This window comes from Necator americanus, chromosome X (genome assembly GCF_031761385.1).
Source record: "Necator americanus strain Aroian chromosome X, whole genome shotgun sequence".
NCBI classification, from domain to species: domain Eukaryota; kingdom Metazoa; phylum Nematoda; class Chromadorea; order Rhabditida; family Ancylostomatidae; genus Necator; species Necator americanus.
Genome location: NC_087376.1, coordinates 2,087,956 through 2,103,748, shown reverse-complemented (window position 1 = coordinate 2,103,748; position 15,793 = coordinate 2,087,956). Strand labels below are relative to the sequence as shown.

The 15,793-nt window shown below is 36.0% G+C and overlaps 2 protein-coding genes across 3 annotated transcripts; one reads left to right on the top strand and one right to left on the bottom strand.

Annotated features, from left to right (window-relative positions):
- Positions 1-441: 441 nt before the first annotated feature.
- Positions 442-3,724, top strand: RB195_021253 (uncharacterized protein; the record flags this gene model as incomplete). Its single annotated transcript, XM_064207895.1, has 8 exons — positions 442-598; positions 813-919; positions 1,446-1,553; positions 2,086-2,175; positions 2,233-2,400; positions 2,460-2,535; positions 3,336-3,496; positions 3,665-3,724. 8 exons carry the CDS (start codon positions 442-444, stop codon positions 3,722-3,724), a joined length of 927 nt encoding a protein of 308 aa, XP_064063776.1.
- Positions 3,725-3,832: 108 nt separating this feature from the next.
- Positions 3,833-9,503, bottom strand: RB195_021252 (uncharacterized protein; the record flags this gene model as incomplete). Of its 2 annotated transcripts, none has more annotated exons than XM_064207894.1 (16): positions 3,833-3,919; positions 4,056-4,350; positions 4,421-4,535; positions 4,593-4,746; positions 4,993-5,096; positions 5,165-5,226; positions 5,287-5,429; positions 5,883-6,008; positions 6,276-6,342; positions 6,413-6,604; positions 6,846-6,967; positions 7,026-7,087; positions 7,148-7,229; positions 7,294-7,392; positions 7,459-7,621; positions 9,340-9,503. In XM_064207894.1, 16 exons carry the CDS (start codon positions 9,501-9,503, stop codon positions 3,833-3,835), a joined length of 2,037 nt encoding a protein of 678 aa, XP_064063774.1. The 2 variants fall into 2 exon arrangements, with proteins under 2 accessions (XP_064063774.1, XP_064063775.1); XM_064207893.1 differs by lacking the exon at positions 3,833-3,919 and adding an exon at positions 4,801-4,923 and having other exon boundaries at positions 4,044-4,350.
- Positions 9,504-15,793: the final 6,290 nt, after the last annotated feature.

The window sequence follows — 15,793 nt, the reverse complement described above, 5'->3', positions numbered from 1 at the left end:
TTGTGGAATCAATTTTTTTTTAAAAAGCAAATTATTTTAAGGAAGGATTTACGCTCCACAAGAAATTGCCGATTTATTTACATAGTTTAGTTGATCTCGCTTTTATCCATTAAAACACTGAGAATTCAAGAAATTCAGGAACAAAATTGGATAAACGCAGATTACTTGCTACTTAGTGATCACTACTTTTTCTTCCTTAAATCCTTTAAAACTAGCTACTATAAAATCAATGAAACATTTAACATTTAAAATTACCTTCCTCATCAATGTAATTATGAACCTTGATCCAGATTTAGCTCTAAATATGATACCTTTTTTTCTGAAAGGAAAATAATTACAAAGAGAATTGTTTTCTTTTTTAAAAGGACTCAAGTAAGAGTAATCAAGAAAAATTCGGAAAGAAAAAATTTCAATAATTTAAATCGTATTTCAGACTGTTTGATGGATCCAAATGAATACGTACGACCAGTGTTAATATTCTTGAACACAATAGTTCTCATTACATATCCTCTTCATTTGGTTTTCGTCGTATCTTTAATCCGTAATCGACATTCCAGTGCTCTTGGAACACCGTTTCATCATCTTTTATTGAGTGTTGGTGAGGTTTTGTATCGGTTTCTGATTTTTGGCGTTTAACTAAACCGAATAAAACAGCGCTGAATGAAACCTATAGAAACTGGGCTTGTAATCACTGAATACTCATCGAAATCAACTGCTAGCCTCAATTAAAATTTTATAATTAGATCTCCGTCTAATAAGCATAAAAAAAGAAAACATTCCAACTTTACAGAGAAGAAGTGAATATTGTTTAGGGATTTCTGACTTAGTTAGTGCTACTGGATACTTGTTACTACAAGAACCAGCATGGCTTGGAATAGCATCACATTTCTATCTAGGAAATGCATGGTGGATCGCTAAGGTTAGTGAGAAAAGCATGGAATTGTTTTTTTTTTCAAAGAAAGGGAATGAAAATTCTAAATGGAATACAAACACATCTATTGTAGGAGAATTGTGAGTTTTTCGAACTGTTGCTTTTTCGTCCGCATGATTCTTCCTAATATTTCTGCATGAATGGGTCTAAAAATATTTTTTGAAACACATAACACAAAAAAGCCTCCACTCTGTGTTGTGTGGTACTTTATTTACTATTACTCTTATTATTTATTATATCGCTTTCATTTTTCTATTATTTATTTTAGTTTTTATTACTGTTTCTATTACACTGTACCTTATTACAATTCGACTGTACTTTTCACTTATTGAAAATATACGGAAGCTCTTTATTTCCGGTGCCAAAAATATCTTAATAATGCTTCTTATTTTCATCAAGTTGCGCTAGATTAAGGGTTCAACGATTCACTTTTTCCAGGAAAATCATGCTAATAATTTTAATCCGATAGAGGCACATATACTCTCTTCCTTCTCATAATTACCTTCATTTTAAGGTGGTCAACATTTGTGGTATCGCAATATCGAATGTTCCTGTATATATTCATTTCTTCCTTGCTGTTAATCGTTTAACCGCTGTACGATTACCGGCTGAGCATTACCTTGTGAGTTCTATCAAAATATTACCAGAAAAAACGTGGATCACCTATCGAAAAACACTTCGAAACACAATGAATAATTGTTGATGTTAAATTACAGTTGAATAAATGTAATAATAAATTTCTAGTTCATATATAAGCCAGTGGTGATAGCGCAGTTCCTCAGTTAGGATTGTCAAATCAATAAAAACATTTCACCATTAGTCGGGAAAAAAAATCCGCCTTTAGATGTTTGAGCGGAAGTTATGTTAAAAAAAATGTCTTTTTCCTAATTGTTACTAAAAATTAGTTTATTACATTGAAAAATATCAGTAGACTTTAATCTAATATTATTTAGGCACTAAAAACGGCATCTGAAAAAAAATATCGAATAAATGAAGATGCGTTCTTAGTCGGGCGCAGATCTGTCGCTCGCTCGTCACGTAATTTATGTTATAAGTGAAATTCGCCGACTCAAACTAGATTTTCTCAGCGTTACTACAAAGAAATCGCCTTTTGTTTATATCCAGGCAAACAGCAAATAAAAAAATGTTTACAGATCTGGAGATATCCAACAGTTCACAAGATCACCTATATCGTATGGACTATTACGATATGTATCTCATTGCCAATGATTTATCCCATTGAGGTAGATCAATAATCGAAATATTGACTAATTATTATAGTCAACAAAATTCTATTTCAGTTCCAAGGATATCAGATGTATAACGGAGGGATTCAAAGTGTCGCGTTTCATTTTATAAATCCTCTACCTGCTAAAATGTACACACTTTACGTAATGTGCTTAAGTGCTCTTATTTTCCCAACCATTATTATTTACATTTACCTTCTAACGTATATATGGTTCTTAAAGGTCAGTTTCCGATCATTTTTACAATACACATTAAAAATTCTCACTCTTTACTCGTTTAGTTCGTGTCCAGAAATAAACAGCATATCCAAGCAATCGTCGTCAAGAGTACTGTAGCTGTTTTCTTCACAAGCATAGGTATAAAGATCAGTGAATTAAAGCATAACTTCTCACTAAAAGCTTTTCATTCCTACTTTCCTCCTTACTTCAATAATTTTTTTAAACCATTGCAGTTGCCGGTTTTCCTGCAACGAAATTGACAGTGGCGCGAGAATTGACAGCGGAGCACCAGCACACTAACCTATGCACTTCTAGCTAATTCGAGTTAGGATAAAGTATAGTTAGGAACTGGGAAGCACTCAGTTGTCCCCATATTTCTAGAAGTAAACAACTAAATAAGTTGGGGCCCTAGTACCTAAGCATTAGTCTGAGAGGATCTATGACATGTAAGCTGAGGTAAACAAGAGGAAAATTCCTCTCGAGTTACTCTGCAAAACTGCGCGTAACCGAACATAAACCTCAGAAATGGACAGATTGCTTTAGGTCTGGGAAAACCTGGACATTAACGATTTTGCTCGCAAGGCTAACCAATAGCAAATGAGGGCTATCATTGGCTCTTCTACACAGTTATCGAGTGGTGCTGCTGCATATTGCGGTGTTTATCGATTAAAGTCTCCACGATTCGCCGTGAAATAATACAATAGAAAAAATAAATAAATACAGATCCAGAATGCAATTTGTTTTCTACTTCTTTCCTCCCTTTTAGCTCTTTCTTTTCTTTTTTTTTCTTTACGCCGATGCTCAGCATAAGTACTTTCATTTCGATAAATACCAAGGAATGAGTTACTAAAATCTACGCGTACCTTAACGTCGTAGGACATTGGATTTCCTGGAAAAAAGCCTATTTGAAGCTATTTACGTAATACTTTCTCCTTCAGGTGATGTTATCCTCGCTACTGTACTTGGATCCCAACAACTGTATTGGATTCTGTATGAGAAGGACTTGTTAGATCCTCCAACCTTCTGGTTAGCATTCAAAATAGGACGTGATTTGCACAATATAGCTACACCATGGGCTATGCTGTTACTTTTTAAAAGAGTGAGTAAATTTTCAGGACAGAAATGTCTCATCTTTTCACTTTTTATGGAACACTTACAAACCTTGTGTGAAAAAGGTTTCGAATTGTTCTGGAACGCGTAGTCAAAATAACGAAAAGCCAGGACAACGTATTTCCAGTACATTTTGGATAAAAAAGACCTTTTTCAGCTACGAAAGTCCATTATACACGGGACCTCATCGAGAAACTCAAATACGGTGAAACTCTAGGCAACGCTTCACAGTATAGTTGTGCCTTATCCACAAAAGTATGGAGTTATGCTTACTGCATAATTTACCTCGTGAAGTACATTTAAATACGATTTTTTTAGGTGGACACTAACCTGTGACAAAGAACTGCCTGCCATTGTACTCAGGGAACACCGTCAGGAAATCCTTGAGCGCCAACATACTGTCATATGCAGTCTAAATGTGGTTATTATTTATCTTTATTATTTATCTTTCTTTATCACTTCAAAAAAAACGCCGTAGTATTTGTTACCGTATCATTTTCTCCTAAGATAAATAACCACTCCATAATCTTTAGGAATCAACAACATACTAAAGAAGAACAACAAAACACTACAGAAGTACATGCCTTTGTATCATCGTACTGGGTATCCGGATTTATGGACATGTTTTGCGTTGAGAATCCAACATTTCTAGGTGATTCCAAGAAAAGCATATTAGCTCCTTTGTTCCACGAATAAACATTTTCGAACAATGTCATTCCATCAGGATTAGGATGGAAAGGACCAAGTTCGCTGAGAAGACCCATCAGCGATGAACATCCAGGTCCACCGTTTAGCCAGAGAACAAGCGGATCGCTTTGAGGATTTGTTTGTGACTCCAACAACCTATATGATATAGGTCTCTTCAGTTTAGTTTAAGTGATCGTGAAATATTTCCCGATTGACATAAAGTTACCAGTAATGTAGATAGTTTCCTGGCACTCCATTGAGGTATCCTGAGTACTGTTTGAAATTCAAATCGAATGTAACTCCAGGTAGTGTCCAAACTCGATCAGCTTGTTTTCTAGTGACTAGACAAGAATAAAATTATTACAGTATATACGTAGTACAGCAAAACATTCACTTACAGGATGGCTGAGGTGGTAAAACAAATTGTGGTAGCAGAGGTTGTGGATTTAAGTTAAATGGCACCGTGTTGTTGTAATTTCCAGTATAGATGAAATTGTAAATCATTTGTAGCGCTGGTCCAGGACGATCAGTTGGCACAAAATGACCGGCACCCTTAATTCAAAGATTTTTCTCGCAAATACATAGATCACGAACGCATAATCTCACTTTTACTGTCAATAAATCCAGGAGAACTTTATTGTAACTCCAGGATTTCACATAGCCGCCAAGTTGTGGTAGAAATGAGCCTCTTGTATAGTTCCATGCGAAACGATCCGATATTAACGTGAACTGAATTTTTTTGCGGGATAAAATAAACTCTCTCAAAGAGGAATATTCCTAGAGTTGAGGAATAATTACGTTGTACACAGTCCCTGCCAAATTCTCCACAAACCATTCGTCACCGAGGAAATTACATGCCATGTCTACATCACCGTTATAGATCAACATTTTTAGGTTATATCCTGAAATATCCGAAAAGATACAAGGGAACATTTTCCGATATTTAAAAACGTGCCTGAATTGATGATACTCTTAAAAATAGGTGTCATGTCGTGATTCTGTTGGTGATAATATTGAGCATTAACCGGATCACTAAAAAAAGAAGAGAACGTAGCAATTTCCTGAGCTATCCAGAAGCACCAAAAGACTAACTTGCAGTCAACCCATCCTGGAAGAAAGTCTGGAATATGCAAAGCTTGTCGAACTGCCGGTAGATTCAAATAAATTTGATTAGCAGCATCCATATAACAAGGAAATCCACCAATTGCATCCGTTGATCCTTGGTTGAACAAGGCCTGGAAAAATGTTGACTAGCTATTCAGAAATGGAATTAAAAGATTTTCAGTTTTTTATTTCTTCTACAAATATTTCAAAGAAAAATTTCGGGTCAGTTTCTAAGCTGACAGATGTTCTGAAATTCAGAAATGATATTTCTGAAACCGTAAAAACTGCGAGAAGTGGTCCTCATAAGACGTCAACGTTCGCAAATTCACATTAATCTAACTGAACCGGTACTGTATCAATGTATAGTCCTTTTTTGAAAAACATCTCTGAGTTTCTGAGGAATCTCTGAGTTTTCATGGTTTTATCATTTTCTATCAAAAAAAAAAGAAGTAAAAAAAACTCGAATAAAAATTCCTGAGAGACGTAGCTCTTGGATTTTTTAAAGAAGGGACCTAAAAAAATGCAGGCTATGCTGTAAGGGGGATGTCACACGAGCGCTACCGAAATTTAGCAGATATGCTCACTCCTTGATCCACAAATGGATTAGATCCAGTGCTGAACATTGATCTGAGCAAATCACTTTGTTGTACACTTGCACGCATCAGCTTCGATCCCATGATTGTTTTCCATGTTCGTCTTCCAGCCGCACCCTTTAAATATTTTGAGTGCTGGAAACTCCACATGTGATTTGGAACAGTTCTCATACATTAGCCATTTTGACCTACTTAAGTTATGTGCCCGATAATTACATGAGCTACAAACTACAATTTTTTTACAACTACGTTCCGCAACGTTTCATTTGTGATAGAGTCGTAAAAATATGTTATCGGAACCATAAAGAGCACAACTCGGGGGAGGTTAAACTGTTATGAGGTATTGATCTCAATGGTAATTTTTTTTTGAAAAAAAAAAATTACCTGTAGACCTTGTGAGCTTAACGAAGTGAAATTATAGCAATCTTGATAAGAATTATAAACATCATTCCTGAAAACTTTTTATATAATAATATGACATAAACGGAGAAATGTTAAACATAGAAAAAAGAAATACTTACGCTGTTGCCCATACCGAATCCATAACCAAGCTGGTTACCATCTTACCACATTGGATTTTTGTCGGATCATTAGTGTTGTTATTTGGTGAAAGATTCCCATAATCATCAATTTGTACAAATCGATAGAAATCACAATAGGCTAACGGCTGCGAATCATCATCCACACAACAATTTTTCAACGAATCGTACTGTCTATAAGAAAAAATTCGATTCAAATTTTATTTCAAAAAAAAATTGATGTGAATACGGTAGCTGCAAAATCTCCAAAGATTTCAAAACTATGAGAAAATTGCAGTCAAAACAAAACTAAATAAATACAAATCAATTTGATGTAGTATTTATTTTTTTATATTAATTTTTAGACCCATATAGACACAGACTGGCCGATATCCTAGACTACCTCCGAGGAACCTTAATGTAAACATAGACTTACTGTTTTCCAATCATTCCTCTATAGTACAGTAAATCAATAGCAGAATTTGTCTGCTGTTGTGCGCTTAACTCTCCATTTCCAACTGCCATACCGGCAAGTTTCACATTTGGCAGAGATCCGTTCTAGAAGAATAAAATTATCCAGAAATTCTCAACCTTACTAATCCCAACTTCTCTTCACCTGAATCATTTGAATCACAAGATTTGTCAAGGTGGGTACGTAAACTCCGCCGTATGACTCGCCTAAAAAATAGAAAAAATTTGAAGAGAATTCACTGAGATCACTGAACAGTAATTATTTACCGGTTATATAAAAATCTCTGTTCTGATATTCTGGAAATTTTTGAAAGAATTCTTTGAGGGCAAGAACGTTGTCAGTGGCTGTCTACAAATGAATAAATAAATAATGTCAAATAAGAAAAAGCTATAAATAAGAGAATTGAGTTTACTTTGTCGTCGTTATATACATTATCTGGACCATAAGTGTTGGAATCTCTGTATGAGTAACCAATATCGCGTGGTGATTCCAAAAACAAAACGTTTGCAACCTAAATTTTTTCCATAAAAAGCGTTTATTTGGACAAACCAAGAATTTTTCATGAAACCTCTTATACCTTATTCCATGAGTTCACATTTTCCACAAGAGACATTCCGTCAACACTTGGATGGAATGGACCATTCTCAGTGAACAGACCACCGAGTGAAGAACATCCTGGACCTCCATTCAACCACAGTACTAGCGGTGCCCATTCCGGTTGGGTTTGAGATTCCACGAGCCTAGAACATATCATAGAGAGCTGAATTTTGAAGAAAAAAAAATGTAGCGAGGAATTTTTAGAATTTAAAAAGGTAATAAAATGTGGGCGAAGTCTAAATTTTTAGCTAAGTACACCTAGTAAATGATTGTTTGCTGATTTCTAGGGTTCAGTGTTGCTTTTCGAAAACTCTCCAGAAAATAGAAGCGATTCCTGAACACATGAGCAATATTGTCCGCAACGACTACGAGAAAATTCTGGACTAAATTTGAATGATCTAGGAGAACCTCGCAGTTCTCTTCTCCTTCGAGAGGATATCCTTGAGGACAATTCCGAGAAGATTTTCAAAAACTTTAGATTTGGATAAACAACACAAAAATATGCATGATTGGAGCACTGAACTACAACCTTTTTAAAAAAAAAAAGGAAATGTAAGGTATTATTAAGTTGTTGATTACATTAGATAAACTGACACTTCAAAAAAAGTCAAACTTACAAAATTGCAGTAATTCAACTTAAAAACATTAGTGTGGGAAAAAATTTTCTGTCAAAAGAAAGTTTCTACTCTAGTTTAACAGCATCCTTTTTCGATAGAATGTGGTATCAATGTTACTCCGAAAATGTCAGGCTTTCTGAATGGTTATTCCTTAAAGTTTGGATCTGGTGTTAATTTTACGAAAAAAAAATCAACAAGAAAGCAAACTAGAAAGTCCCTTGGCGTATATACCATGTTTCAGCAAATACGTCACTTCAAGCTGTTCTATTGGTTCAATTTTAAATCAAAAAAAAATCGTTCTTGTAATTACATCTGGAGAATTTGGAAATTTTCAAATTACTTATTATTTTGTTCTTTTTCAAAACAGAATAATTCACAGTAATTCATCTCATCATCATTTCTCTGGTCTATCCACACAAGACATTCATCTAAGACCGTTCTATCTTTGAAAAAAGAAAAACTGTCATCCCGGCTTTTGTAGGTTTATCACCCAGTGTTTACGAGTTTTTCTGTTTTGTCATCATAAGCGTTTATTGGAAGCGATGACGCTTAGATTATGACCTGATAGTCTAGTCTCATTACTATCATAAAATGATAGCAACCTTTTCCCGATTTTTCCGCGACAATTACCACTTTACGGACATCTCTCTGATACGTTCTTTATAGATAAAGAACTTTCAAAAACGGAGAAGACGGACCCTGTCTCGTCTTAACATTTTCTCTAACATATAAAAAAAATACTGTGAGAGGTAAACGACCATAGAAAAGAGATTTCATTCTCAAACAATAATCTTTTTATTTCTGGAAAGAATAGCAATAACAAGAAGAAAAAATGGTATGTATGTGGTACATACACATATGGAACTACATATGGAATATAATTAATTTTTCTTTATTTATATATAAGCAGTAGTAGTATATTTAAGCAAAAAAAGGATAACCGGTGGATTCCAGAGAAGGTCAAAGAAAACCTATTCGTTTCATTCATCAATTTATCCATGTCCGACCTATGCGAACTTTCAAAAAGTACTACTTACGATGTACAGTAGCACAGTATCAATGGAGTCGACAGTAAAAAGATAGAGAATCGTTTAAACTACGAAGAACGAGACTATGAAACCAAATGGTCCCATTATTTGTATCTTAAGCAATTTCAAATAATTAGATTCCACTCATGTAATTAGATAAATCCATTAAAAATTATAATCACTGTCAATTATTGAATAAAATCACAAACAGCTAACCAGTAATGAAGATAGTTGCCTTGAGTTGCAGGTAGAAACCCAGAATATTGTTTAAAATTTGGTGTAAATGTCAATCCGGGTAGGTTGGTGATGAGATCCGCATCCTTGGATGCTGCCTGCACACAGAGGACAACCGAGGAGGCCAACAGCGCCGGCCACCACATCCTCGGCGAAAATAGTAAAAGGGAAGTTTATCAGGAGCCAATGCTTAATAGCGTTATCAATTACTTGATAGGCTTGTTTCGCAGAAGGCAAATGCACTAGTAGACCCGATAGTTTCATACAGTAGAACTAGACCTATTCACACAAAAGGAGGGAAAAATTCCTCTCATGTCAACAAACTCAAATATAAGGCAGAAAAACTAACAAAATAGAAAATATCAAATAAAAATGACAATTTGCTTGTTGCTCAAGAATAATATTCGTTACTTTAAAATTTCGCCTAAACCAGAGAACCACAACAGTTCACATTCCCTAGTGAATACCTCGAAGATTGAGGTCTTTTAAGGATAATTTTTATCTCATATAAAACTACGGTGTTGCAGGTTATGGACGACGTTTATAAACGTAGAATTTGCGGATTAAAACTGTGAAAAATTTACTAGTGATGACATGATCCGATAGACCCGTATGACTAATGAAATCGGATCCCACTGATGCTTCTGATTCCTGAATTTGTAGAGGATGTTTCAAGTCCTTGTTGTGATACTCGTAAAATACGTTCCAACTCTAAGTATTACTGGAATAATCTCAACTTTGGAAATTATGCCCACGGCTCTAAGCTCATGAGGATTGAAATTAAATTGTGTTTGTGGATTGACCTACGGTAAATCCTCAGGCAAAATGGTTCACTAGCTTTGCTTATCCTTAAGAGCTAACCGTTGCTGCTCAGATGCTAGGGGAAGCATAAGTAACTAATCCACAAAATGGTACTGTTTAGCTGACAAGAGAAGTGAAATTGTGATTTGGATAGAAACTTCCAAGCTGAAGCCATTTATGTAGAGGAAGAATTAAGCAGAAACATTAGAGCAGGAACATTTATATAATAATAATAATAATGATAATGATATTAATAATATTAATAATACTAATGATAATAATAATAAAATTGATAATAATAATCCAGATTCTCTACCTTCTCAATAAGAAACTGTATTTTAAAAAAAGCCAGATTAATCGATATCGTTCAATAAAACTCTTCAGAACTTCCTTGAATTCGTGGAACAGGACAATATGTAAGCTCCTAGTTTGACTTAATTTCCATCTTCAAAATTATTTCACTCAAAACTCCGATTGTCCAGCCTATGCTTCCAATCCTTCTTATCTCTCATTTCTTATCACCCCAACAATGAAGTGCAACATTGATGCAAGACAAATATTATTAACTGTTTGTACTGTACATATGAAATTTTTTTCCCACACGCATATAAAGACTACAGAAAATATTTGTTCAAACTTGAAATGCTAACAAACGATTACTATCAACACAATTCCGTGTAGTTCTAAATTATTTTCACTGATTTTCATGTTTCTCAAAGTGTAACGCAGGCATTCTACTAATTATAAGTAGATTTTTACTGGAAGAGACAGGAGTGACTCGTAAATTTAAACATTGGAAAAGGTGGGAAAATTTCACTTAGCCGTCTTCCTCTAATTTTGAGACTCCTCAATGATTTCAGAGGTGGAGTAATTTCTTCTTGTCCTAAGGATAACTCTGTGATCGCGGACACAGAGAGTATTCCACGAGTCCTTCGGATTTAGTCGACTGGCTACCGTTTCAGATTGAAAAATGACCCTTTCCTGAGCTTCGAATATGAACGCTTTGGGGTCTGCACTAAAACGAAAACCATTGGTTGATATCAAAACGTTAAAACATTTTAAGATATCCAGAAAAGGAGGATATCAAATAAAAAATCTCCGAAGCGTTCCGAAAAAAATCCGGTGATAGATGCTGGTTTTTTTTTGAAGGATTATGAGAATAAATTGATCAAAAAGAATAACTAGACAATATGAGAACAGCTAACACAGGAATTTGGAGCGCATCCGTACAAAATGAATACTAATAAATGAATAAAATGGTAAGCTTAGCGAATTTCTTATTGAAAAAAAAATTCAACAAGGTGACCGTAACTCGGATCGATACTGTCCCATGTCACAGACTTTTTTGCACTCATATGGTATGAAGTTAAAGAGGAACTATGGCTTTAACAGAGTGCACCTTTGGTTCACTCCTGAATTTGAGAAGAACATCCCTCGGTCGCATCATCTCTTTGCTTTGCGACAACGACTAGTTAGTTACCTCAGTCGTCTGACTTAGGATTGACTCCACGTGATTTTTTTTTCTCTGGGATACCCGCAAAGATCCGCAAAGTCATAAACATCGTCCGTGAATGACATCTGCAGTGATTCTTATGGCTCTTCCAGATGTGGGAATATTCCGTTATTATCTGCGCAATGTCCTTGCGACGATGATCCTCGTCTTTTTTTTCTCAATTTAAGTATCCAGAAATATGTTTCATGTATGTATAGTAAGACTAAGGTATCTTCATTCAACCACTTTTGATGAGCTTTTCATAACAATAACATGGATCATGGAAAGAGTGAAAGTTCGAGGATTTCCCAGACTCATCCAAGTGCAGAAAAACTCAGAAAAACTTCATTACTGCCAATTGTTGAAGTGTTATGTACATCCAATTGTCGCATATCCTGAAAGCTGAAGTTCACAATTCGGAACTGAAAACAACAAGAGAATTCAGGAATTTTCATATGAAAGAACATTGGTTCGATAACTTGATCCTCATACAAGGAGAATCTTCCTCGATCAGATCAAGTTTTCATTTTTGGTGACTGAAATTGGTCAAATGGAGGTCTTAGGTTACGGTAGCTGAGGAGCTAATTCAATGTTTAATTCTTTTAATTTTTCAACTCTCAATAACTGTTAAATATACGCTTTGAACGAATTTTGAGTATCAGTTCCGCTTCATTTTTAGATGCAGCTTAGAGTGAGAAGAAGTTTGAAGTGGTGGAATGTTCCAGAAGTCAGTCACATCATCACATCGATTGTGGCGCCATCGCATAGAAATTCCCGAAACAAATCTCCTACTTTCTTTAACTCCTCTTTTTTTCTTCCCAACGCATAATTACTTATCATTTCAGATTTACTACACTATAAACAACTTCTATTCATTTTGATACAGTTCCATATGAAGCTAGAGTAATTCTGTTTCCGATTCCACTACATTATTTGAATGTTCGAGGTTTTACCTTCACAGAAATGAAAACCAAACTCATCCTGAATGCGATCAATTCGATATTTTGCAAGATCTGAGCAGGTTCTGTTCCTATTTCTGGCAATCCATATTAATTTTAGTCATATCAAAGCCGAAAAGAGATCATGATTATTTGGAACCGATACTAATTTTTTTTCGCAAAAATCCTCCTCCCACGAGAGTCTATTCTAACCGCAAGACATGATTTTTCCTTCTCATCCAAGCCCTTCTCTCGAGCTTTTTTAAAGGTCACATACAAAGAGTAAGAGTAAGCTAAATCAAAGATTTCCCGCTGTTGATAGCATCATATTTTTTTTATAAATGATGTTGGCAGTAAAGTGTAAAGTGACGATTATACTAATGCTACGACATGAAATAATATCCAGAGCAACAAATCCATGTTTTTATGTACATGATGAATCCAAGTAAGTTAAGAATCTGAGGTGGTACAGATTTCAGGTGGGTTATGCCTATACGGGGTCGTAGATTGTGGGAAAGAGGGTGATTCCGTCCATTTCTTCCCTAATTGCCGTAAAAAACGGCCCGGAAGATACGGCTTCGAGCGTTCCGGCGCACCATATTCTCCGATAAGTTCGATTGGAGCGCGCCAGCCTTGTGCATGCACCGCATCTTCCGGACCGTTTTTTACCACAATTAGGAAAAACGGACAGAATCACCCTCCTCTCCATAGTCTACCATCCCTTATAAGAATACTCCACCTGAAATTCATACCACCTCAGATCCGTATTAATTAGAAGAACGATCGATATATACGCACCTTTATCCGCTAAAAGAGAAACATCTCTTTCGTGCAAAGATGGAATAAAGTAGTTATTCACCATGGTTGAGCCCTATTTTCTCTTGTAGCCATTTGGGAAATTTCTCCATCATCGTCGATCCGAATCCGCCGCCCGCTTATAGCGCAGCCGCAGACCCATTCACACCGAACTTCATGTCGTTTTTACCCGACTGTAGTTGATATCAGTAGGATGGAGCATATGATCCGGAAATATATCAAGTATGGTTGTATCAATTCATACGCATTTCTTGTGAACGGTCAGGAAAACCAGAAAAAAGAAAACACATTCAAAGGCAACGTATCATGAAATTGATGTAGTACAGAAACCCCAGGGAGCCCGTAGAGTTTGGGTTGTGGAATACGGAACCCAGCGTGGCTCGACTAATCCTCCTCTAACCACCGTAAAAAAAAACAGCGTTGAAGGCGGCGTTTGTTCCTACGAATCAAGTTGCAACGCACTTCCCTGTGCACGCGCAGCGACCATGAGCGAGTAGTCGAAGCTCAGTTATGCATCCTCAGCAGTCCACTCAAGCAAAATCAATCAATAGGCTGTTAAGGGGATCGAAACGTGTACAAAGTGACGTGTTCTAATGTATCTCGTAGGAACAACCGTCTCGAACCTTCTCGAATATTCGAAACTTACAAAAAAAAACATCACCTTACTTCTTTTAACGTAATGAAAAGGAAAACTAAGACTGTCCAGTGATCCAGGAATGTGGAATACTCTTTGTGTCATTCACATTGAGATTATAAATGACAATGACAGCTTCTCTTATTTTATTTAATTTGTCAATAAAACAATCATGAATGATCAGAAGCAAAATGCATTTATTCGTGCATCAAGCATCACATAAACCTATACATCACAAAACTGCATAACCTCACTCCCATCATTAACAACACAATGATTCAGTTATCAGATGGCACAATAAATTAAATACATAGCTCAATCCCTTTAAAAACAAATCCACATCAGATTCTATCATAGCCACAAACTTGAACTTGGTTGAAACTATACGCAGAACAAGCTATTGCGAGGTGAGCAGGGTACTTTCATGCACATTAAGTCGCAAAATAACACTGAGATAACGATTTTTTGGGGTACAAAAATAAGAACACGAAAAAAAAATGAACAAGTGAATTTCATGAAAAACAACAAAACACGCAAATACACATGAAACCAGCATCGGCCGAACAGGCGAAGAAATCGGGAAAGACACGGCTGTAGGCGACTCGACATAATCGACAACTTACCAAAAAAAAGGGACAAATGCTGAAGATTAAGTAATGGAGAGGCAAGTCCTTCCTAGAGAGGAGGGAAGTCGGATTGGATACTTGCAGGAAATTTTCAACACTTCCACGTTTTAATCAGTTGCCTTCAATACAGTAATCGTGCAAAAATTGTATGAATTCTACAGTTATTGGCACAAAGGATTGCTCGTAAACACCCTTCTACACTAGCTACATTCCACTCCGGTTACAATGTATACTTGAGTTTGCCTTTGAGGCTAGTTGGAAGCAAGATAGTCAACAGAAATACTGAGAAAAAATCCTTATTCCTTCTTGGAGCATTGATTTGTTAAGTATTTTGGCACAGAATATGAAACGAGAATACGACAAAATAGCAAAGCATTACCCAAAAAATAATGTGCATGGCTGGTGCAATCACTAAAGGCATAGCAACTTCCTATTTGACGCAAAGTCGCACACCTACGCTCGAAATCGACAGTATTAGAAATCACAAATAATCGCCGAAGTTTGCAAGTTACCAGAACGTTACCAACAGTTCTCCCCATGACGATGCTGTTCCTGAGACTAAAGGTGAAGGGGACCCTTTAAAGACAGTATTCCAAACACGAAAAGTCCTTCCATTCAAAAATTTCAATTGCACTGCTCAATTTGTGAGGTTTGTTCCCAAAAAAAAGTGCAAGAAAATTTCCAAACTCCCCTAGTCAATCCCACAATCTAGACAACCAATCTAGATCCACATGCAATGAGGAACCCATGGTACAGAAGAAAAATGAGGGAAATTAACGTCACATTTTTTCTTATATCGACATGCAGGAACCGTTCACATAAAAACTCCGGCACGAGGATTGGTTTCTTGTTCCTGCAGACCTACAGCCGAGTGTAAGAGAAGCTTCTGTTCGCCTCATATCAACACTGCCCGCGTAGTTCAATACAAATGCCGAAAAATATGGATTAATCTAAAGAAGAGCATAACTACGCGGACAGTATTTTCATACATTATTCGTATTTGACGGTACTAGAACTGTAGGCGTTACGGGACCTATCAAGTCAAAAATAAGATGGAAAAACACAATGTTAACCGGAAACATGACATGTCATTTCATGTAGTCATATGACAACAATATCGATAATCTCC